Source organism: Somniosus microcephalus, chromosome 25 (assembly GCF_052327205.1).
Source record: "Somniosus microcephalus isolate GS21.2 chromosome 25, FLI_Smic_1.0, whole genome shotgun sequence".
Lineage (NCBI taxonomy): Eukaryota > Metazoa > Chordata > Chondrichthyes > Squaliformes > Somniosidae > Somniosus > Somniosus microcephalus.
In genome coordinates, this window is record NC_141011.1 from 35,260,969 (window position 1) to 35,285,125 (window position 24,157).

Consider the following 24,157-nt stretch of genomic DNA (forward strand, 5'->3'; position numbering starts at 1 on the left):
GCGATGTTGGTCTTCGGCGGTAGCGCAAAAATGGGCACTTTGTTATCGGCATCCTTCAGTGGAAAAGGCAATTGGGCAGGGTATGAAACAGGCTGATGATTCGCTGTCGCTTGTTTTACACTACCGGCGACAACCAATTTCACCTGCGCTGACCCTGGAATTTTCCTGGCTATTATAATTCAGTACCACAAAAAGGCAGTGCATTTACCAATAGACTTATCACACAGTACTGCCCCCCGATTATCAAAATCCATGACAAGGCCTTGGACAACGTGGACCACTTTCCATACCTCGGGAGCCTACTGTCAACAAGGGCAGACGTAGATGACGAAGTCCAACAACGCCTTCAGTGTGCCAGTGCAGCCTTCGGTCGCCTGAGGAAGAGAGAGTTTGACGACCAGGACTTCAAACCCGGCACCAAGCTCATGGCCTACAGAACAGTAGTAATACCCGCCCTCTTGTATGCTTCAGAGACATGGACCATGTACAGCAGGCACCTCAAAGCACTGGAGAGGTACCACCAACGTTGCCTCCGCAAGATCCTGTAAATCCATTGGCAGGATAGGCGCACCAACGTCAGTGTTCTCGCTCAGGCCAACATCCCCAGCATCGAAGCTTTGACCATGCTCGATCAGCTCTGATGAACGGGTCACATTGTCCGCATGCCCGATACGAGACTCCCAAAACAAGCGCTCTACTCGGAGCTCCGACACGGCAAGAGAGCCCCAGGTGGGCAGAGGAAACGCTTCAAGGACACCCTCAAAGCCACCTTGAAAAAGTGCAACATCCCCACCGACACCTGGGAATCCCTGGCCCAAGACCGTACAAAGTGGAGGAGAAGCATCCGGGAAGGCGCCGAACACCTTGAGTCTCTTCGCCGGGAGCAAGCAGAAGCCAAGCACAAACAGCGGAAGGAGTGCACGTCAACCCAGGCACCCCACCCACCGCCCTTTCAACCACCGTCTGCCCCACCTGTGACAGAGACTGTAGGTCCCGCATTGGACTCATCAGTCACCTGAGAACTCATTTTTAATGTGGAAGCAAGTCATCCTTGGTTCCGAGGGTCTGCCCAAGAAGAAGAAGAGACTTATCAAGGAGTTTGTGCTCTGCAATCTTATGGCAAATTCAGTCAAATCGCCTGCTGACACTCACTAGTGAGGCACAGGCATTAATAATGGTCACTTGGTCGACACTGAAGAGCAACTGGTACCTGTGGAATCATACTTTAATTAACGGATAAAGTCTTTGAAACTGTAGTTTTTTTCACTTGCAAATTTTCCTCCACCATTATTTCCCCTCCTATCCTGAAGCCACCAAATCCATGAAAGGATCTCTCCTCAATGACAACAAAATCCTAATGCAGGTTAAACTCATGACACATAAGGCACTTGCCAAACAGTTCTCTTCTATGGTTCAGAATTCCGAGGTGTGCGATGGAAAAGTTTCCTTTGGCTCAGGTGCCAGATCCAAACTCTTTTTTTCAGGGTCATAATAATGTGCGACTTTAAATATCCAAGAATAGATTGGAGTAAAAGAAAGGGAGAGATTTCTAAAATATGGCCATGACTGTTTTCTGGATCAATTAGTCCAAAAAGGAAGGAGGCAGAGCTGGATCCAGTTCTAGGAAATTAAGTGGGGCAAGTAGTTAAGGAAAGAGTAGGGCGACATCTAGAAAACATAACATAATTAGGTTTGGTACAAGAATTGAAAAGGAGAGGGAACTGTCAAAGATATTTAACTGGAAAAAACAATTTCAATAAGATAAAAAGGGAACTAGTCCAGATATATTGAAAAAAAAACAATGGGGGGGAAATAAAATATATTTAAAACATTTATTTTTCTCCTTCAAAGAAAGAATCTCAATTGATCTAACACCATCCATTACCTCAAGACATCCCAATGTGCTTAAGTACTTTTGAAATGTAGGGAAGCACAGCAGCCAGTTTACACACAGAAAGGTCCCAAAAACAGCAATGAGATAAATGACCAGAAAATCTGTTTTGTTTAATGATGTTGGTTGAAGGACACCTCTTCTTCAAATAGTGCCCTGCAATTTTTTAAACCTACCTAAGAGGGATGGAAATCAAATCAAATCAAATCAAATCAACTTTTATTGTCATTGTTAGTGCACAAGTGCAGTACAACGAAATGTAGGCTTGCGGCTCCCGAGAGTGTACAATTTGGATTAGGACACTTAAACATTTCAACATACATTTGTACATATATATTAGCATAAATATGACCATAATAAAGTGCATCGGCAGATGTGCAGGCTTTAGTGTTTATTTGTGGAGTTCAGTAGGATGACAGCCCTGGGAAAGAAGCTGTTCCTAAATCTGGTCGTACGGGTGCGAATGCATCAGTAGCGTCTTCCAGATGGTAGGAGGGCGAACAGACTGTGGCTGGGGTGGGTAGGGTCTTTGATGATGGACCGTGCCCTCCGTAGGCAGCGTTTCTGATATATATGTTCTATGGTCGGTAGCCGGGTGCCGGTAATGCGTTGGGCAGTTTTGACTACCCGCTGCAGGGCTTTCCGGTCATGGGAGCTACAGCTGCCGTACCATACCGTGATACAGTTTGTCAGGATGCTCTCTATAGTGCAGCGGTAGAAGTTAGAGAGGATCGGGGGTGACAGATTACATCCCTTCAGCCTCCTCAAGAAATATAGGCGCTGCTGGGCCTTCTTCACCAGAGAGGAGGTGTTGAGGGACCAGGAGAGGTCTTCCGTGATGTGGACTCCGAGGAACTTAAAGCTGGCCACCCTTTCCACCTCCGCCCCATTGATGTGGATGGGGGTGTGACTTCCGCCTTTGGACTTCCTGAAGTCCACGATTATTTCCTTTGTTTTCTTGGTGTTAAGGGCCAGGTTGTTGTCGGCGCACCACTTCACGAGATGCTGGACCTCCTCCCTGTAGGCTGACTCATCGTTGTTGGTGATCTGGCCTACTACCGTGGCGTCATCTGCAAACTTGATGATGGTGTTGGAACCATTAACAGCCACACAGTCGCGGGTGAAGAGGGAGTAGAGGAGGGGGCTCAGCACACATCCTTGTGGGGCCCCCGTGTTCAGGGTCGGGGGGGGGGCGGGAGGAGGTGTGGTTGCCTAATTTGACAGACTGGGGTCTGTTTGTTAGGAAGTCCAGGGTCCAGTTGCAGAGGGAAGTGTTCAGGCCAAGAGTTTGGAGTTTGGTGGCCAGCTTGTTGGGGACAATAGTGTTGAATGCTGAGCTGTAGTCTATAAACAACATTCTGATGTAGGTCTCCTTACCATCTAGGTGATTCAGTGTAGAGCAGTAGTGATTGCATCCTCCGTTGATCTGTTTGCCCGATAGGCAAACTGGTGTTGGTCAAGGGAGGCAGGAACACTGGCTTTGATGTGGGCTAAGACCAGTCTCTCTCAACACTTCATTATGATGGGTGTGAGTGCGACAGGTCGATAGTCGTTCAGACACGTCACAGCCGCTTGTTTAGGCGCAGGAATGATGGTGGCGGTCTTGAAGCATGTAGGGACTACTGCCTGGGCCAATGACAGATTGAAGATGGCGGTGAAGACATCAGCCAGCTGATCAGCACATTCCTTGAGTACCCGTCCAGGGATGCTATCTGGTCCAGTAGCCTTTCGTGTGTTCACTCTGCGTAAAGCGCCCCTTACGTCGGAGGTCGACAGTGTGAGCACCTGGACTTCAGTTTAACATCACATCTGAAAGACAGAACCTCCAACAGTGCAGTACTGCCTAAATGCTGCACTCAAGTGTCAGCCAAGATTATGTGCTCAAGTCTCTGGAGTGGAACTTGAACCCACTACCTTCTGACTCCGAGGCAAGAGCACTACCACTGAGCCGAGGCTGACACTTAGCAGAACTCAAAGTGGGAAAGACTCCACGCTGTGATAGAATGCATCCCAGAATAGCAAGGGAAGTCAGAAAGGAAATAGTAGAGGTTCTGACCACCGTCTTTCATACATAAATGTATGTATGGATATATAATAAGGCATATAATAAGGTGCCACATTGGAGGATTGTTGATAAAATTGGTTTAACATTTTATCCGAAAGACAGCACCTCTGATAATGCAGCACTCCCTCACAACTGCACTGGAGTATCAGCCTAAAGTCCTGGGCCGCGATTTTGCCTTAGGCGGCGGGTTGGCGTCGGATTCCAGTCCTGCTGCCGGTTTCAGCAGCACTGCAATAACTATTTTGCCTTAACTGGGCTTATTAAGCCCGCCATGTACGTTACCCAACCCAATCAGTGAGTTCGGGTCTGCTGCTCGCCTCTGCTGACGTCTTCCATTCAGCTGCATTTAAGGGGCCCCTGCAGCCTTGTGGTGTTTCATTCACATTCTGCTGCTTCTCAGTGTTACTAATAGCGAGATGATGGCTTCAAGAGCCAAGGCTTCTCCAAGATTCGATGATGACTCCTTCCATCCTCTTGTGGAGGGAGTGAGAGGGCACAAGGAGGTTCCGTTCCCCTCAAATGGACGTAGGAAGCCTCCTCAGCAAACCAAGACAGCCTGGCTGCAAATTGCTGAGGAGGTGAGCGCCAGGTCTTTGTGCTCACACACCTGTGTTCAGTGCCGCAAAGGTTCAATGATCTGCTACGCTCAGCAAAAATGAGTATAACATCACACTTACCTCCAGTCTGCTCCCCATCTCTTCTCATCACCAGCACTTTGCATTGTCAACCTACTCCTGCACATCCCAACTTACCCTTACATCCCTTGCACCCTTAACCATCCCTCTCTCTATGTACAGACTCACTGCACCATTCTACTATGCACCCTTCACACTCGCTATCACTGTAATGTAATGGCAACAACTAACAATGCACAGGGAGGGCCCTTGGTATTGTCACCTCACTCCATCTTTGTCTCCCTCTAAGCATCTATGCTATGGATTCTCTACACTCACTCTCAACATTCTCGCTCAACCTCCACTTGTGTCCCTCATTGCAGGAAAAGAGAGCCCACAATAAGAGGGAGAGGGGGAGGACAGGAGGAGGACCATCTTCCATGGCACACTTAACCACCGCTGAGGAGGCTGCTATCGACGTCGTTGAAGGTGCTCAGGAGTTGGAAGTGAGGGACGGAGAAACAGGTGCAGTAGAGCAAGCTGGTGACAGAATAGATTTACAACCCTCATTTAGATTTCATAAGTGACTGATAGGGTATCTGATGTTCATACAGATTGAGTTCTGATCATCTGCACAATGGGATGTGTCTGCTACATTAATATCACGTCTAACTCATGCCTTTACTCCTCCACAGGACCATCGAGAGCCCCCCTCCTCACTGTCCAGGAGGAAGAACCAGAAGGCTCCTCAGAGGAAGCTGCAACCTCTGAGGGAGCAGTGTCAGCAGCATTGAGCACACCCAGCACCAGCGCAGAGACGCACACCTCGGTGCGTTATTCGCGAGATAGATTAGTGTTGTCACCTGGTGTATCACAGCTCACAAGTGAGCATCAGCAGATGGTGGCAACAGGGACAGCAAAGGAGAGTCCTTGTCGGAGGGCGCTGGACGCTCCTAGCTCTGCTCAGCTGCATGTGGACGCTGTGTCTCTGGGGCCATCCAGAAAGAGAGCGGTGCTGGAACTTCAGGAACAAGTGCAGGAGTCTCTGACACGGTTTGCAACCACTGTAACTGCGAGTGTGCAGAGAATGGAGGAGTCCATCTCCAACATGAGCAATGCCGTGGTGCACGCAATGGCGAATGTAGCTGCCGCCATGGAAAGGATGGCAACCTCCATGGAGGACATAAATCGCCAGATAAATCGCCAGACTCAAATGAACATGGTGACTCTTCTAAACAGATGGTCTGCTATGGAGGATAGATGGGCATCTATTGAGGAGAGGAACCAGAGGTACATGGACGTCCCCATTATGAGGACTGTCAGTACAGAGATGGGTCCTCATGGCCCCACTGATGTGCAGCAAGGTGCTCTCCAGCTACTTGCTAACAATGAAGTGACTCATGAGAAGGACCTTGGTGCTTGACAACAAGGAATTGTGGGCTCCTCTCCAAGCGCTCACACTCCCATGCCACCGCGGAGCCCTCGGTCAGAGCCCCAGATTCCTCACCCAACTGAGATGGTCGTCTCAGCCCCTGCACAACCGCAGGAGGAGCGGAGCGTTGCTGAGCCCTCCCAGGCTCCCAAACCCAGAGGACGCCCGCCAAAGGCATCGAAGCTGGAGCAGCATGGAAGTGAGCAAGGTGCCTCTACATCTGCTGAAGCCACAGTAGAAGCACGCGTAAGAGCAAGTTAACACACAAATAGTCACAAGGGTAGTCACTTGGGTGTTTTGATCGAATGCAAAGTGAAGTTTCTCATCGTTATTTCAATTGTAATAAAGAAATGCGATGGCAAAGATTCAAAGAGTTGCCCTATGTGTGCTCAGAAATGGAAGTTGCACAGTGAGGGGTCAGGGCACCTTTCATCTATAGTGATGGTGGTGAGAGTGATAGGAACCCACAGTTTATTCTACAGATGCTGTATGGTGTGTTAAGAAGGTCGGCCAGACACTCATTTCCATGTGCCAGCTGCATGTTTTGGTTGCGTAAACTTCCGCAAATCTGGCATGGATTAGTGCGTCCCATGCCTCACGGCCAGCAATGTGCTCGCGTGCTGGTGGAACTGGCACATCCACCTCCGCAAATTCTTCCTCATCTGCCGCCTCCTCCTCCTCTGAGGAGGAGGAGGCTGTGTGCTGAGTCACTTGTTCCTCCGGCAGCGGTAAGCCATGCTGCTGTGCGATGTTGTGCAGAGCAGAACAGACCACAATGATTCTGGAGACCCTGGCTGGTGAGTACTGTAGGGCTCCACCAGATCTGTCGAGGCATCTGAATGGTTTGTTCTATGATGCTTCTGGTGGAAATGTGGCTCACATTATACCGCTCCTCAGCTTCGTTTGATGCCTCCTCATCGATGTCATTAGCCACGTCTTCAGGGGATAGCCCTTGTCTCCAAGTAGCCATCCGGAAAGTTGGGTTGGCGGATTGAACAGCTAAGGCACAGTAAACTGCCGCAGGATGAACGAGTCATGGCAACTGCCAGGGAACTTGACGCAAACATGCATAATGGTCTTTCTGTGGTTACACACCAGCTGGACGTTAAGGGAGTGGAAGCCCTTACGGTTGACAAATACAGCTGGGTTGTGATGGGGTACCCTAATGGCCACAAGTGTGCAGTCTACGATGCCCTGCACCCTTGGAAAGCCTGCCATATTTGCAAAGCCAACCGCACGCGCGGTTACACTTGCTTCATATGTGGAGAAGTGGATGTAATTGTGCGACTTTGCAAAGAGGACATCGGTAACCTGCGTGATGCAAGTTGGTGCGGCCGACTGGGAGATGCCGCTGATGTCTGCTGCTGATCCCTGGAAGGACCCTGAAGCAAAGAAGTTGAGTGCAGTGGTGACTTTGACAGCCACTGGTAAGGAGTGTCCACCCGCTCCTCTGGGCTCCAGGTGTTGCTGCAGCATTGTGCAGATGTCAGCGACTACCTCTCGCGGAAGTCTCAACCTCCTTTGGCACTGCTGCTCACTCATGTTGAGGAAGCTCATCCTCAGCCTGTAAACCCTGTGTTGGGGGTATCTCCTTCGGCACAGTGCAGCCCTGCACTGACGCCCTCTGCCCTGTGCAGCATCAGGTTGCTGAGGAAAAGGTTGGCGCTCCTGTTGTTGCTGCTGCTGTTGTGCCTGGTTCTGCTGCTGCCGGGCTGCTCTTCCTCCTATCTGAGGACCAGGATGAGAGGGTATAAATGGTTCCCATTCTGCTGGTATATATCTCAGTTGAGGAAGAGATGTTATAAGCGCTCAGTCAATGTGGGGAGAGGGTTTTCCAAGGAGGTCACAGTGCAAATGGATCTCAGCTTAAACACTTGCAAGAACATAACATAAGAACATAAGAAATAGGAGCAGGAGTAGGCCAAACTCCTTACAAGCTCAGTAGACTGCAAAATGTGTTTCAAAACACAAAGTTCAGGCATCTGAAAGTCCGCTTTTATGCTGCAGGTGCAGCTGTCAAGTATTCAGCGAGTTGCTGAACCCGGCACAATCAGCTGGCGTGTTTGTCGCACGACATGCAACACGCTGAAAATGTAGTAAAATGGGAAGAGCCTCTTAAAATCGGATTATCTAGACAGTTAACAAGCTGTTAACTGCCTTAAGTGGCTCTCCCGCTGTTTGATGTCGGGTCTGATCGGGACTCGCAGACTCGACACTTTGTAAAGTTGTGTGGAGGCAAGATGGTGGCGGGTTCGCAACTCGCCATCAATCATTTAGATTTTAACTCCTGACCCGCCTCCAAACCCACTCTCTGAGTGCCGGCAAAATCGCGGCCCTGGAGTGGGATAATGCCAAACCTATACAAAACATTAGTTAGGGCGCATTGTGTTCAGTTTTGGGTGTTTTGCTTTAGGAAGGATATCAAGGCCATTGAAAGGATGCAGAAGAAATGTTAAGATGATATCAGAGATGAGAGGCTTTAGTTACTATTAGAACTTTTGATAATGTAAATTAAGGGAAAAATTCCAGTGCTCACTAACCTGGGGGCATAAATTCAAAATCAAAAGAGCTTGGAGAGGCTAGGATACACAACAGGTTGTTTGAACACCGAATGACTTATCAGAAACAATGGTGGAAGCAGAATTCATATCAGGTTTTAAAAGGGAAGTGAATAAATGTTTGTCTGGTTTCTGTCCTATCTCCCGTCATGGCCTCTCCAAGCACAACTTGTCCATGAGACCCACCTCCTGCTCCCTGGACCCAATTTTCATTAAACTGATGACCACTCAGCTTCCCTTCCTGGCCCCCATGCCAGCTGACATTGTAAATAATTCCCACTCCTCAGGCACTGTCCCCCTGCCTTTCAAAACAGCAGTCATCATTCCCACCACTTAAAAAAACACTCCAGATCTCAATGTCCTTGTAAACTATCAACCCATCTCTAACCACCCTTTCCTTTCCAAAGTCCTTGAATGCATTGTTGCCGCCCAAATCCGTGACCACCTTTCCCATAACTCCATCTTTGCATTTCTCCAATCAGGTTTCTGCCCCGGCACAGCACTGGAACAACCCTCATCAAAGTCATAATGACATCCTCTGTGACTGACATTATTCCTGCTCGACCTTTCTGCAGCCTTTGACACAGTGGACCACATCTCTTCCATTGTGCAGCTCAGTGGGACTGCTTTTGCTTGGTTCCACTTTTATCTATCCAGTCGTAGCCAGTGTATCTACAGTTTCTTTTCCCACCCTAACACTGTTACCTCTGGAGTCCCTCAAGGATATATCAATGCCGCTCCCTTTTTCATCCACATGCTGCCCTTTGGCGATATCATCTGAAGACATGGGGTCAGTTTCCACATGTACGCTAATGACATCCAGCTCTATCTCTCCACCACCTCTCTCAACCCCTTCACTGCCTAGGTGCTGTCAGACTGCTTGTCCAACATCCAGTTTTGAATGAGCTGCAGTATCCTCCAGCTAAACATTGGGAAGACTGTAGCCATTGTCTGCAGCCCCTGCCATAAACTCCATACCTTTGCCACAGATTCTATCCCCCTTCCCAGCCAATACCTCAGGTTGAAGCAGATTGTTCGCAACCAATTTGACCTTGAGCTGCGCTTCTGACCCCATATCCTCTCCACCACAAAGACCGCCCACTTCCACCTCTGTATCATTGCCTGCCTCCACCACTGCTTCAACCCATCTGCTGCTGAAATTCATGCCTCTATCACCTCCAACTATTCCACTGCACTCCTGGCTGGCATCCCATCCTCAACCTTTCATAAATTTGAGCTCATCCAAAGCTCTGCTGGCCATTTTATATCTTCTCTCAAGTCCTGCTCACCCAGAATTCCCGTCCATGCTGATCTGGACTGGCTCCTGGTCTCCCAATGCCTCCAATTTAAAATTCACATCCTCGTGTTTACATTCCTTCATGGCCTTGCATCTCCCTATCTCTGCAACCTCCTCCAATCCCAAAACCCCCGTCCCACAACCATGCCCAGCCTCCAACTCTTATGTATGCCCCTTCGCCCCACCATTGGCAGCTGTGCCTTCAGCCGTTGAGGCCCCTGCTCTTGAATGGCTCCCATGCATCTCCAGCAATGTCTCTCCATTTAAGACCCTCTTTAAAACCCACCTCTATCATCCCTCCTAATATCACCATCTCTAGCTCAGTGCTTATTTTTGTCTGATTACGCCTCTGTGAAGCACCTTGGGGTGTTTTTCTACATTGAAGGTGCTATATAAATGCAAAGTGTTGTTGAAAAAGATTTTTTTTAAGGATTTGGAGAAAGGGCAGGGGAATAGGACTTCATGGATAACGCTTTCAGCGCACTGGCATAGGCGCAGTGGGCTGAATGAGCACCTTCTGTGCTGTTAAATTCTAATGATTCTATGAAGGGAGGGCTCTGACCTACAGTGACCTGTCACTGAGAACCCATGTAGGGGGAGTTAGCTCACGGTGGTGACTTTTAGCCAAAGCCCCTCACATGAGAACCTGGATTTAATTGTTGGTGACAAGTAAGTCTGGTACGTGGCACTGGACTTGGAGATCTGGAATATCAAGGTGGCTGACAGGATGTCCTGTGCAGTTCCTTCCATCACGCTGAAAGTAGATGCCTATCATATAGCTGATGGGGAAACTCCAAGACAGAAAACTGCTGGAAGGCATTACCTGAAGTTTGAGTATCAGAACACATACCCATGGATTCAGGGTTTGTTACCTACTTGGATTGGTAGGTGTTCCCGGAAGCGTCTGGAAAATCACCCTCATCAATTTCTCTTCAGTAAATAATAGCACCTTGCAAATCCTCATCTTACCACTGGGTGGCGCAGCACATTGGTACATTTGCAGGCTGCCTTTGGTGGAGCGTTTTGTAGCTGCGAGCTTCATATTAAGCATCATTGAAAGTTTATCCAAGATTAACATTTCTGTCAGTGCTGTCAGGAGAGCAGGGTAGAAAATGTGTTTCAACATTACAGTCTCTTAAAAACGAATTAAAGATCATTAGGATTAAGTTTAGTATTGTATTTCCTCTGTTCAATATTTTTGTGTAACAGGGTTGGTTGATGTCATTGAGAGAATGAGGGAGCTGTTCGGGAGGAGTTACAACTTCCTCAGTATCGGAGAGGCAAATGAAAATCAGGCGATAACCCGGAGCGCTTTAGCATTTGTGTCACTTCAGTCACATATGATAACTTTAAAATGCGGCCCCAGTAACTGCTCTTAGCTCTTGGGCATCTCCTAGTGGGCCAGTATAGTGCAGCTTAAACAGAGAGCGGAAAGCAGGTCACGTGTCATGTCATGGAGAGAATGATGCTTTGAATTGGTTACCACCGACCCCCAGCTGCCAGTATTTACTGAGAAATATCGATCCAAGTGTTCCAGGTTAGAGCTCATTATCTTTTTCTTTATAAACGGGAGTATGGTGTGACCTACGGTCTCGGAGGGTTGGGCAGGAACCCCCAGGGTCAACCCTGAGCACCCTGGGAGTGTTGTTTATACCTCATTATATTATAAAACTACTACCAGTCAAATCAGCTCTGTAATTGTGCCAATTTTCTTGCTGCTGAATCTATCCTGCTTATGCAGGAAGCGTGAGGGGCTAAGTAATTGGAAAATAGCCAGTGTAGGATAGAGTATCCTTAACTGTGATGTGTAATAAAGATCACTCGCTGATGACTCTGTGAGTTTATCAATTGAATAGATGAACCATAAGCAGCTAGAAGACCCAGCTTCGAGTCCTGCTCCATGCTGAGTTAGCTGATGTTGGCGTGAGTGGCAGTACAAGTTGGCCTCAGTGCCCTGGGTTAAGGAGGGGAAAAGTCAGACACGGTTCCTGCTCCTGATTGTTACCCAATGACGCTAGATAGAACTGCACATGTGGAGACTGCCAAGAGTTCGACCACCCTCAGCTATGATGCACTCCACAGTGGAGCAGCCTGCTAGCACTCACTGTTGAGGCTCACGTCTGAATTTTGGCTATTTGGGCAACCTTTAGAAATGTATTGCATGAAAATTGGGCATTAACATCTACTGCTGCATTCCCACCCCAAGGTAAATGTTCCCAGGACTGCCACCCCTTCCAAACCACACGTGTAAATGCCGGCTGGCGTCCTCAGTCCATTTTCTTCCTGCCCCTCTTACTGTTGCTCCCCAGATGTGCCAGGTGGTAGGCCAAGGGTAGCGGTGCTAATGGTCCTGATGTCCGCAGGTGAAAGGAGAGGGCCTAGTAGATGCCTCCCCTCTTTCCAATCTTACTCCCATGCACCTGTCGTTGTAGGACTCAGTATCTGCTGAGACCTACACAGCTGCAGCTCCTGTCATCATCAGGGCTCTTCTGCCCCTTTACGGTCCCTTGCTACCTTTTCGGGTACTGCAGTGGCAGTCCTGCTGCAATACCGCCCAATGTTCCTGGGTGGCACTGGTACTGGCTCCCTCCTAGTGGTGGTAATCACACTGGGAGCCTAACATAAATGAATAATGCTTCCCTGACCCAGGAAAATGTGCCAGGGTGATGGGGGGAGGTGGGTCAGGCATAAGTCCCAACCTGATGGGTTGGGGTTACAGGAAGGTCGGGGATGGGCGCAAGTCCCACCCTGATGGGTCAGTGTTAGGGGAAGCTCGTGGTTCTGGGAGGGTCAGGGAGAGGGTGGAAGTCCCGCCTTGATTGAACACCGCCACAAAGAGGAAAATCCAGCTCAGGAGTGGAGGGCAGGGAGCAAATTGGCAAGAAAAATAATTAAATAAAATTAGGATTGTGTGAACGAGATCTGAAAATTGGCTGACAGTCCGCGAGAAGCCAACTCCTTCCCTCGTGCCAGAAACCCAGTTGTTTGTGATGAATGTTTCTGTTACTGGAATAACAAAGGAAGAGTGTTCTTGGCCCAACTGACAGATCATGCTGAAGACTGTATAGGGTGTGTTTTCCTGACAGCACAATTGTTTCTCAAAGTTTCATTTCTAAATACAAAATACTATAAATAGAGCAAACAGCTGAGTTGTCTCAATATAGTGTTTGTCCATCATTGCCTCTAAAATAGTTCTAATATTGTGCTCCTAGGACAATTGATAGCTTTACTTGCACAGTTACAGTCAGTGCACTTTTTACTGCTGTTAGCTACACTGTTAACACTTACATTACCAAACAATTTTAGCTACTTTTTCCCCTCTCCTGTGCTGGAGGTGCCGACTCTTGCTGGGGTTTGGTTCCACAGGTGCTGATCATCCTTCACTCTCTCCAAATGGTCATTCTTCATACGTGAGCCCAGACAGTAAGTGCTGGCAGGCCATTTAACTCTGGGAGACATCACGACCTGAGGTTGTGAAAGGCGCTAGATAAATGCAAGCCTTTCTTCCTTCTTTCAATGAAGCCCAATCCAAAAATTACCTGAAATCCACACATGTGCATTTCTGGGCAGGGGTCACAGGATAGAGTAAGTTGCGGAAATCCTTGGCTGTTTATTCCACCCTAGCTCAGAGATGTTGAGAGAGGTTGTTGCACTGCCCTGGGTGCGATCAGCCAACTTGGCACAGACTGGGAATTGAACACAGGACTTTCCTGGTCATTATATAAAATAAAACTTGCATTTCTATAGCGCCTTTCACGATCATCAGACGTCCTAAAGTGCTTTACAGCCAATTAAGTACTTTTGGAAGTGTAGTCAGTGTTGTAATGTAGGAGACGCTCAGACAGCACTCTATAGCTACACTGTATGGTGAAGCAACATCATCAGGATGTGAATATGCAGTTCCTATTTGAGGGTCAGTCTGGCAGCAGTGATCCTAACAGCAGGGACCAGCAGACAGCCCAAAAGTTCACGGAGCAAACTTTGGTTTCATGTATGTCTGTGTGTGTGTGTGTGTGTGTGTGTGTGTTCTTGCCTTCTTACATTTGTTTGGGTGAATGTTTGTATGTGTGTGTGTATGTGCATACTTGTGTGTATGTATGAGGGCAGTCCTGGTGTCTTCTGTATGCTGGGATTTACTATAAGGGCAATTTTACCATGAGTGGTTTCTGTGGCAGACATGCAGTTCTGTCACCGTGATGTGCTTCCTGTCCTTGTCTACTAGAAGCCTGAGTTGGTTTCATGTATATGCATGTTTCTATCATGGCATTATTTCCTATCTTTATGCAGTTATGCAGAACTGACTCTGCCTCGATATTATATACTATACAATTCATAAAACAGGCAAAAGATTGGGTTATTTTACTGACTTGTGTTGCTGTTTTCCCTGTTCCTTTCTCTGGAACAGCGGTGTATACATCCTGTCGCCTGTCGGTGTGTTGCACTCCCTCACTTGTGTACACTCAGTGTGTCGCTCTCCATCTTAGGGACGGCCCGAATCACAATATAAACTGGGGCTGTCACGGTTTTAACATTGCTCTCCCGGGATCTGCTCACAACGTGCCTGAAGCAGCCGATGGCTCGAAGGGAAATTGCTGCCTCGGTATCATCTTCAATGGAAGTGAGTCCCAAGAGGGTAAGAGGAGGCACTTGTTATTGTGATGTGGAGCCAGGCTTGCAGCAGATGGTGCTTCGGGGAGTTTATCTGCATTTAAGCTTTGCTGGAAGCTGACTAAATGCAAATCAGCTGTTTGCTGAAGAAGAAACCGAGACAATAGAGAAACCTGGCTTCAGCAGAAAGATGTAGCATGGAGCGGGAGATGTAACGGGGCTGACATGGTTAGAAAGACTTAACTAAAAACAGTCCAATTACTTTCTAAGTTAAAATCTATTTTAGGCTGAACAGCTTGATCCAGATGAATACCTAAAAAGTGGAACTTGCCTTTTTAAATTTATTTTTTGGGGGAATTTTGAGACTTGCAAGGTGATGAGGGATGTTAGATTAGGGAATAGAACACCTTCCAGTTCAGGCAACAAGTGCCAGCACTAGGAACTCCCAGGGCAGGTACAGCACAGGTTAGATACAGAGTAAAGCTCCCTCTACACTGTCCCATCAAACACTCCCAGGGCAGGTACAGCACAGGTTAGATACAGAGTAAAGCTCCCTCTACACTGTCCCATCAAACACTCCCAGGGCAGGTACAGCACAGGTTAGATACACAGTAAAGCTCCCTCTGCACTGTCCCATCAAACACTCCCAGGGCAGGTACAGCACGGGTTAGATACAGAGTAAAGCTCCCTCTACACTGTCCCATCAAACACTCCCAGGGCAGGTACAGCACGGGTTAGATACAGAGTAAAGCTCCCTCTACACTGTCCCATCAAACACTCCCAGGGCAGGTACAGCATGGGTTAGATACAGAGTAAAGCTCCCTCTACACTGTCCCATCAAACACTCCCAGGGCAGGTACAGCACGGGTTAGATACAGAGTAAAGCTCCCTCTACACTGTCCCATCAAACACCCCCAGGGCAGGTACAGCACGGGTTAGATACAGAGTAAAGCTCCCTCTACACTGTCCCATCAAACACTCCCAGGGCAGGTACAGCACGGGTTAGATACAGAGTAAAGCTCCCTCTACACTGTCCCATCAAACACTCCCAGGGCAGGTACAGCACGGGTTAGATACAGAGTAAAGCTCCCTCTACACTGTCCCATCAAACACTCCCAGGGCAGGTACAGCACAGGTTAGATACACAGTAAAGCTCCCTCTGCACTGTCCCATCAAACACTCCCAGGGCAGGTACAGCACGGGTTAGATACTGAGTAAAGCTCCCTCTACACTGTCCCATCAAACACTCCCAGGGCAGGTACAGCATGGGTTAGATACTGAGTAAAGCTCCCTCTACACTGTCCCATCAAACACTCCCAGGGCAGGTACAGCACGGGTTAGATACAGAGTAAAGCTCCCTCTACACTGTCCCATCAAATACTCCCAGGGCAGGTACAGCACGGGTTAGATACAGAGTAAAGCTCCCTCGACTCTGCCTTCAGGTTCCCTTGAAAAGTGGAAATAAGATCATCAGAATTTTTTTTAAAGAGTGTATTAATGGGGTTCATTTTCCAACTTCAAACTTATGGCGGGCAGTCTTGCCTGCCACATTGGAAATTAAAGCGCTCACTTCACACAGTTTTCTGTCTATTTAAAGGAAGGTTTGCATTATCGTACACACGCCGCCTGAATTTCTGATATGTGCTGTCTTCACGTTGTGTCTTTGACTGATGTCTCCGAGGGGCAGCAGTTTCACTTGTCTTCATTCTTTTTAATCTTATCTCGAGAAGCTGCTGTTTGTACAGAATCTGTACTTTCATATGTGGTGCGGCGTTATTGTTAAAAGCATGAGCTAGGGAGGGACATCCCACTCCTGATCACGATCCATGCTGGAAAGTGTATTTGTGTGGACAGCAACGGGCTTGTCCATGATGAATATCCTCCTGACACTTAGCAAGTATTTTTATTATGATTTTAAAGGTACATAATTGGGCTCACCTTGCAGCTCAGAAGGTTAATCCAGTGAGTAGTTGAGGCCTACATATCAGGGACGTCCCAGACTGAATGCCTGGTAGGTTCTGAGTTAGCTGGTCTCACCAGGACAGCTGGCCTCTGTGTCCCTCAACCAGAGAGACAAAAGCAAAATACTGCGGATGCTGGAAATCTGAAATAAAAACAGAAAATGTTGGAAATACTCAGCAGGACAGGCAGCATCTGTGGAGAGAGAAACAGAGTTAACGTTTCAGTCCTGATGTAAGGTCATCGACCTGAAACGTTAACTCTGTTTCTCTCTCCACAGATGCTGCCTGACCTGCTGAGTATTTCCAGCGTTTTCTGTTTTCATTTCCAATTTCTGATCCCTAGCCAATACCTGCTGCTAGAACGAGCGTGTGGGAGTGTCTGTCTGTGTTGGATCAGGACAGGATTGGGTTCGACTGTGATGCCTCCAACAGTTGAATACTCTGTCAATACTCACTGTCTAGCCTTGCACACGAAGATTGGCCACTTGGCTGAGTTACCGGAGGAGTCCTGGCTCGTACAGAACCATAGACCAGGAAAAAGTTAACAACGTCAAATGGGGGGAAGGAAAGAAAAAAGGCAAGGAAAGTAAAGCATAACCATTGTTAGTAAACACATAGGCAATTTTCTTTTTGTTTGGTCAGCACATACCAAAAAGCATGGCTCATATCTATTTTCACCACACTCCTGGTTAGCATAATGCTTTAATTGCTGCAAGTATTGAGCATCAGTGAATTTTGTTTGCTCGTGTTACATATTTCAACATGTTTGTAGCCCCAGTGAGGTTATCCGTCTTATTACTGCCATCTTCATCCACTGCGTTCTGCCTTTAATCTAAAATACAGCTTATCAGAGTGGGTTTATTTGGCCAATTATTTATTTTTCCCTCCTATGGTGGACTCTGAGATGTTTTTCTTTATTTGAGGGGTGCTATGGAAATGTAAACTGTTGTTAGTATTGATGTTCGGCTCAGCTACTCACCGCCTCAACCAGATGAATGGGGCAAGAATTGGTCATTTCTGACGGGTATACTGAACCATAAAGGAGGTAACTTTAAGAAATGCAGCATCCAGTGTGAAGCTTTACCTGTCAGGAGGGTATGTCAGGGTGCTCACTCCTCATATTTTCTGCCCATTAAAATGAAAAGTCTGTTTTAAAAAATAATAGAAACCATTTTTTCCCTTTTTGTTCTGTGACTTATGTTCTGGAGGTATTAATTATTGAAGTTATTACTGAACATTCATCATCAGTGAAGCTAAGCTCGGACTCGAGCCATGTTCCTGGCTCATCCCTCATCCCTATACACCCCCATGCAGTGTTGAGCTTAGCAAAAGGCACCAGTGCTGCAAAGGCAGGAGGCAAGTCTTCAATCCACACAGCCCATGATGGCTCAAAGAGTTTATCCAGTGAGTAGCTATGCCATACAGATCAGGAAGTTCCCCAGTTTGATCCCCATGCATGTGTTGAATTAGCTGATCTGAGCCAGTGTGGCAGTGAGGACAGGACAGCTGTGATGTCCACACCCCTACCATCAAATACTCTGCTGACACCCACAATCCAGCCTAAAACAGAGCCACTTGGATAAGGTACTAGAGGGTGATTAATACTCGTGGATTCTTACCCCAACAAGGTGTGTATGCCTTGAGGAGAGGAGGGAAAACTGCACACAACTCACTACACATTGTGATCCACCTATAATATAACAGAACTGCTGAAAGAAACTTCAGCTAGTTATGGATGCAGAAAGAATAAGATGACAACAGGACTGCGGTAAGGTCACCTACCCCATCCAAACACTGCATTTTAGCCCCAATTTTCTCCCCTCCTCTCCTGACTCATGTTGTGGTACAGTGCTGTGGGTGCCGGCTGCACTCTGGTATTTTGTGCATGTGGCCATTCTTCATGTGAGGCTAGGCAATGAATGTTGGGAGGTTACTCAACTGTGGAAACTATCACAGCTGACCCTTAGGCTGTCCTCAGCCTACACCTACACATGTATTTTCCAGCAGGGGTCACCGTATAGCAATCAGGTGTAGGAACCCTAGCTGTCCACAGCCCGGGCTAAGATTAACATTATTGTAACATTTCCAAATTTGCTGATGACACAAAGCTAGGTGGCAGTGTCAGTTGTGAAGAGGATGTGAAGATGCTTCAAGGGGACCTCGACAGGCTCAGTGAGTGGGCGAGAACATGGCAGATGGAATATAATGTGGATAAATGTGAAGTTATCCACTTTGGTAGAAAAAACAGAAAGGCAGAGTATTTCCTAAATGGTGAAAGATTGGGGAATGCAGATGCTCAAAGGGACCTGGGTGTCCTTGTACATGTGTCACTGAAAGTGAATGTGCAGGTGCAGCAAGCCATTAGGAAGGCAAATGGTATGCTGGCCTTCATTACAAGAAGATTTGAGTACAGGAGTAAAGAAGTATATAGGGCCTTGGTGAGACCACACCTGGAGTACTGTGTACAATTTTGGTCTCTTTACCTAAGGAAGGATATACTTGCCATAGAGGGAGTGCAACGAAGGTTCACGAGATTGATTCCTGGGATGGCGGCACTGTCGTATGAGAAGAGATTGAGTAAACTAGGCCTGTATTCTCTTGAATTCAGAAGAATGAGAGGGGATCTCATTGAAGCATACAAAGTTATTACAGGGCTTGATAGGATGGATGCTGGGAGAATGTTTCCCTTGGCTGGGGAGTCTAGAACCAGGGGCCACAGCCTCAGGATAAAGGGAGGGCCATTCAGGACTGAGATGAGAAGACATTTCTTCACTCGGAGGGTGGTGAATCTTTGAAATTCTCTACCCCAGAGGGCTGTGGAGGCTCAGTCATTGGGTATATTCAAAACAGAAGTTGATAGATTTCTGACTAGTAAGGGCATCAAGGGATATGGCGATAGGGCCGGTGAATGGGATTGAGGCAGAAGATCAGCCATGATCGCATTGAATGGCGGAGCAGCTCGAAGGGCCGAATGGCCGACTCCTGCTCCTATTTCTTATGTTCTTAACTAGAGTATCGTAACTGCTGCCTGGATTAAGATCAGCTAACTCAGCATAGAGCAGGGATCAAAGCTGGGACAACCCTAATCTGTATGGCTCATTATCACAAAAACTGTTTCTCTTTCTCTGGAGCTGTTTAGCACAGATTCGCATGAACTATTTTTCACATTTATTCCCTGCAGATTGCATCAGCGTTAGCTCACTGTTACCTCTTTGTTTGGTGTTATAGGGGGAGCTGTCGAGTGAGGGCCAGAATCCAGTGACCGTTTTCGATTTCCTTACACAGATGAAGAAGGAATACCCCTTGGAGTATTCTGCAATGCAGCAAACCCACCTGGTAGCGCATGGTGGATCTGATTACTACCTGATGGACAGCTTTATAAAAGCTGTTGCTGTAAGTGTCTGACGAACTGTTGAAGTTCCTTAACTGTTCCTTTCTTTTATTGCATTCTACATCACTGCTCTCTGTCAAGGTTTGTAGTTTTAATGTGATGGTTTGTAGCAAGTGTCAGCTTTGCTCAGTCAATAGAACTCTTGCGAGTTGAGTGAGAACATTATGGGTTCAAACCCCACTCCAGGACGTAAGCACGCAATCTGGGCTGACAGTCCAGCGCAGTACTGAGGGAGTGCTGCATTGTTGGAGATGCTGTCCTTCAGACGAGCTGTTAAACTGAGCTCTGTTCTAGTGGTTGATGTGGATGTTAAAGGTCCCTTGAGACTGTGAAGAAGAGTGGGGAGTTTTACTGGCCGACCTTCCTTAATCAACACCACCAAAAGCAGTTCATTCAAACCGTTTTGGACCTTGCTGTGTGCAAAACATCTCCTGATGTTGCTTACATAGCAACTTTGCCTATACTTCAAAGTAACTCATTGGCCTAGAAATTCGGTTGGTAGCGCCAGCGATTAGCGCCTAAGGAGCCCGAGAATTGGGGCGTTACCCAATTTTTGGGCAGCCGCAGTGAATATAGTGCCACCTCCCATATTGAGTATCCTTTTAGCGCCGGCGCTAACTCTTTGCGTGCGCCCGCGGGCGCAGGTAGATCATGACGTAATTTCAGTGTGCAACGCCTTTTTGGCGCCCCGGACCGGATATTCGGTGGCGCCCGCAACCTTTCCGCCTGGCGCTATTAGTGACTGTTGGATGGAGCGTTCCCAGGCCCTTCTTGGACCCGGGGGGGGTGCTATTTAAAGGGGACAGCACTAGTATAAAAGCTGCAGCCATTTGGGCTGGCCATTCTGATCGTTGCTGGAGAGAGTTGCTGACCTTCTGTTGGACAGTAATTTTCTCATTGAGCCTTCGGAGGCACTGGCACTGGCAGCTTGAGGGCCCGGCTCCCGAGCTGGTGATGCAGCATCTGAAAGCAGGGAGGTGGAAGAGTGGCTTTAGCAAAAGGACAGCTTGGCAGCAAGGGATGCCAGATTGCGGCAAGGCTATGACATGGGTCCACAGTGAGAAAGCATGCTGGCGGGGGGAACAAGTGGAAGGAGACAGTTGTAAAAGGTGAGAACCTTACCATCGCTGTCGACAATGGGGTCGGCAGCTGCAGTGGTTACAGGACCACTCAGACGTCCTCCAAGAATCTGGTGGACTCTCTCCTCGAGATCCATGAGAGTGACCACTTGTGGAGGTCCTCCACCGGTGCGAAGCTGGTCTTTGCCAATCCTCGCCAGCTTGGACTGCAGGGGAAAGGAGGGGAAGTTATGTTACCTGATGCCCTGAGTGATCATCTCATGCCCCCCATGGTGGAAGAGCCCTTACATGATGCCCTGAGTGATCATCTCATGCCCCCCATGGTGCAAGAGCCCTTACATGACGCCTTGAGTCAAATGTGCATGTGTGTGCCCAGGAAGGGCCATGGGTGCTTGCTGGCAGATGGCCAATGGGGCACAGGCCACCCTGTAGCCATAAAGTCAGGTGCAAATGAAGGGATGCTGAAGTTTGCAGAAACAACACCCACCCTCACGACCCGAGTGAGGTCGTTGAATTTCTTTCTGCATTGGACAGGGCTCCTGGTCACCATGCTGCTGGAGTTGACCCTCTGGCATACATCCCTCCAAACTCGTCGGTAGTCCTTATGATTCGGCCTCCTGCCATTGTCTGGGTAGAGAACATCTCGCGGGTGCTCCACTGTGGCCACCAATTGCTCCAGAGCCTCACTGGTGAAGCGCTCTGCTCTCTGTCTCACCTTCTCCATCTGGTCCAAGTTTTTAGCGCCAGAGAAGGGCCTGCGCCGATTCTGAGGCCTGCAAGGCGCAGAGTGTGGATGCTGAAGCTGACTGACCCACCCCTTTAAGAGCTGGCCGGCGCCTGGAAGTCTCGTGGTCATCGGTAATTGAGAGCACCTGCACTGCGCCCATCCGCTCCGATAATGGGTTGCGCCGGAAGTTTAGCGCCTTAGGAGTCCTGTGTAATGCCTGAATTCGCGCCTCAATCACCTTTAGGGGCGATGCAACCCAATATTGCGCCAGGTGGCGATAAGTTGCGTCTGGCTATAAACTTTGCGCTGCGCCAATTCTAACGCCCCAAGCGGGGCTATACCCAATTTCTAGGCCATTATGTGCAAAGTGTTTTGGAATTCCCCATGATGAGCTGCTATGTAAATGCAAGTCCTTCTTTCCTCTCTCCCCTTCCAGCTACTACATCTCTGTTCTGAAGGCGCTGACTAGCTGGGTTACGATTCTATGGGTGCCCTCCAGTAGCTCACTCAAGTGGGCATTCTTTACATGACACTACACAGAGAGTGTTGACATGCTATTCAACTGTGGGGGCATCACAGCCAAACCTGCTCCTGCCCTCCCATGAAGTCCATACATGTGCACTCCCAGCAGACTCACTGGGAAATGATAAGGAGCAGGAGCCTAGTGTGAAATCTGCCTGAATTCGGAGAATTTGAAGAGAATTTGAAAAATAAATTTGAAACAAAAAAAACAGTACCTACAAAAATAATTCTCTACACTTTCTTAACGAATCACTGACCTTTCAGAGAATCTTTTAAATCAGCTAATCCCAGGACAGTAATCTTTGTGATTCAGGCTGTAGTAACCAAGCACAGTCAGAGCTATAACCTCACATTCTGATTTTAAAATATTTCTATTTTCTCATAGTTTAATCTTTTTCTATAATTTTTCCTCTGATTTCCCATCCAGCTCCCAGGATGGCCTGGTGGGTAACTGCCCTGATTTTGGGACTGAATCATACAGACCCAGCTATCTGATCTGAGTCAGAGTGGCAGTAGGGATGTAACAGCTGCCGTCTACAGCCCTGGGCTAGAGGGGAAAATCAGCTAGGGTTTAGGCTGTGGAAACAGAGAGTGGCTGATGCCTGCTGGAGTGTACTGAGCTGAGTGCTCAGTAGCTGCTATATAGTGTGCTGCTCGCTCCGTTTAAACTGGTGAGTGCTCAGTAGCTGCTATATAGTGTGCTGCTCGCTCCGTTTAAACTGGTGAGTGCTCAGTAGCTGCTATATAGTGTCCTGCTCGCTCCGTTTAAACTGGTGAGTGCTCAGTAGCTGCTATATAGTGTGCTGCTTGCTCCGTTTAAACTGGAGTGCTCAGTAGCTGCTATATAGTGTGCTGCTCGCTCCGTTTAAACTGGGGAGTGCTCAGTAGCTGCTATATAGTGTCCTGCTCGCTCCGTTTAAACTGGAGTGCTCAGTAGCTGCTATATAGTGTCCTGCTCGCTCCGTTTAAACTGGTGAGTGCTCAGTAGCTGCTATATAGTGTCCTGCTCGCTCCGTTTAAACTGGTGAGTGCTCAGTAGCTGCTATATAGTGTGCTGCTTGCTCCGTTTAAACTGGAGTGCTCAGTAGCTGCTATATAGTGTGCTGCTCGCTCCGTTTAAACTGGTGAGTGCTCAGTAGCTGCTGAAGGAGGTGGCCCTAGAGATAGCGGATGCACTAAGGATGATTTTTCAGAATTCATTAGACTCGGGAACAGTGCCGATGGATTGGAGGGTAGCTAACGTTACCCCACTATTCAAAAAGGGGGGTAGGGAAAAAGCAGGTAATTACAGACCTGTAAGCCTTACATCAGTTGTGGGCAAAATGCTGGAGTCCATCATTAAGGATGAAATAGCGGAGCACTTAGCAAATGGGGACAGGATAGGACAGAGTCAACATGGATTTACAAAGGGTAAATCGTGCTTGACTAATCTATTGGAATTTTTTGAGGGAGTAACTGGTAGAATAGATGGGGGAGAGCCAGTAGATGTGGTGTACCTGGACTTCCAAAAGGCCTTCGATAAGGTCCCACATAAAAGATTAGCATGGAAAATTGAGGCTCATGGGATAAAGGGGAAAGTTTTGGCGTGGATAGGGAACTGGCTGTCAGATAGAAAACAGAGAGTTGGAATAAACGGCTCATTTTCTGAATGGCAGGCAGTAACAAGTGGGGTACCACAGGGATCTGTCCTGGGCCCCCAGCTGTTCACAATTTACATTAATGACCTGGATCAGGGAGTCGGATGCAGCATTTCCAAATTTGCAGACGACACTAAACTAGGAGGGGGGGTGGGCTCAGAGGAAGAGACCAGGAAGCTCCAGAGCGATTTGGACAGACTGGGCGATTGGGCGGATAAATGGCAGATGCACTATAATGTGGACAAGTGCGAAGTTATCCACCTTGGGTGCAGGAACGGGAGGGCAAATTATTATTTAAATGGCAATAGATTGGGAGAGGGGGAAGTACAGAGAGACCTGGGTGTTCTTGTACACCAGTCACTGAAGGCGAGCATG

General features: G+C 48.0%; 1 protein-coding gene across 4 annotated transcripts in view; it reads left to right on the forward strand.

Moving 5' to 3' along the window:
• Window positions 1–24,157, forward strand: part of LOC147100682 (uncharacterized) — a 269,041-nt gene that overhangs the window by 235,448 nt on the left and 9,436 nt on the right. For all 4 annotated transcript variants that reach the window (XM_085967190.1, XM_085967189.1, XM_085967192.1 and 1 more), the window contains one exon: window positions 19,655–19,819. In XM_085967190.1, the coding sequence (XP_085823316.1) occupies window positions 19,655–19,819 (165 nt within the window). The remainder of the gene's footprint in view (window positions 1–19,654; window positions 19,820–24,157) is intronic.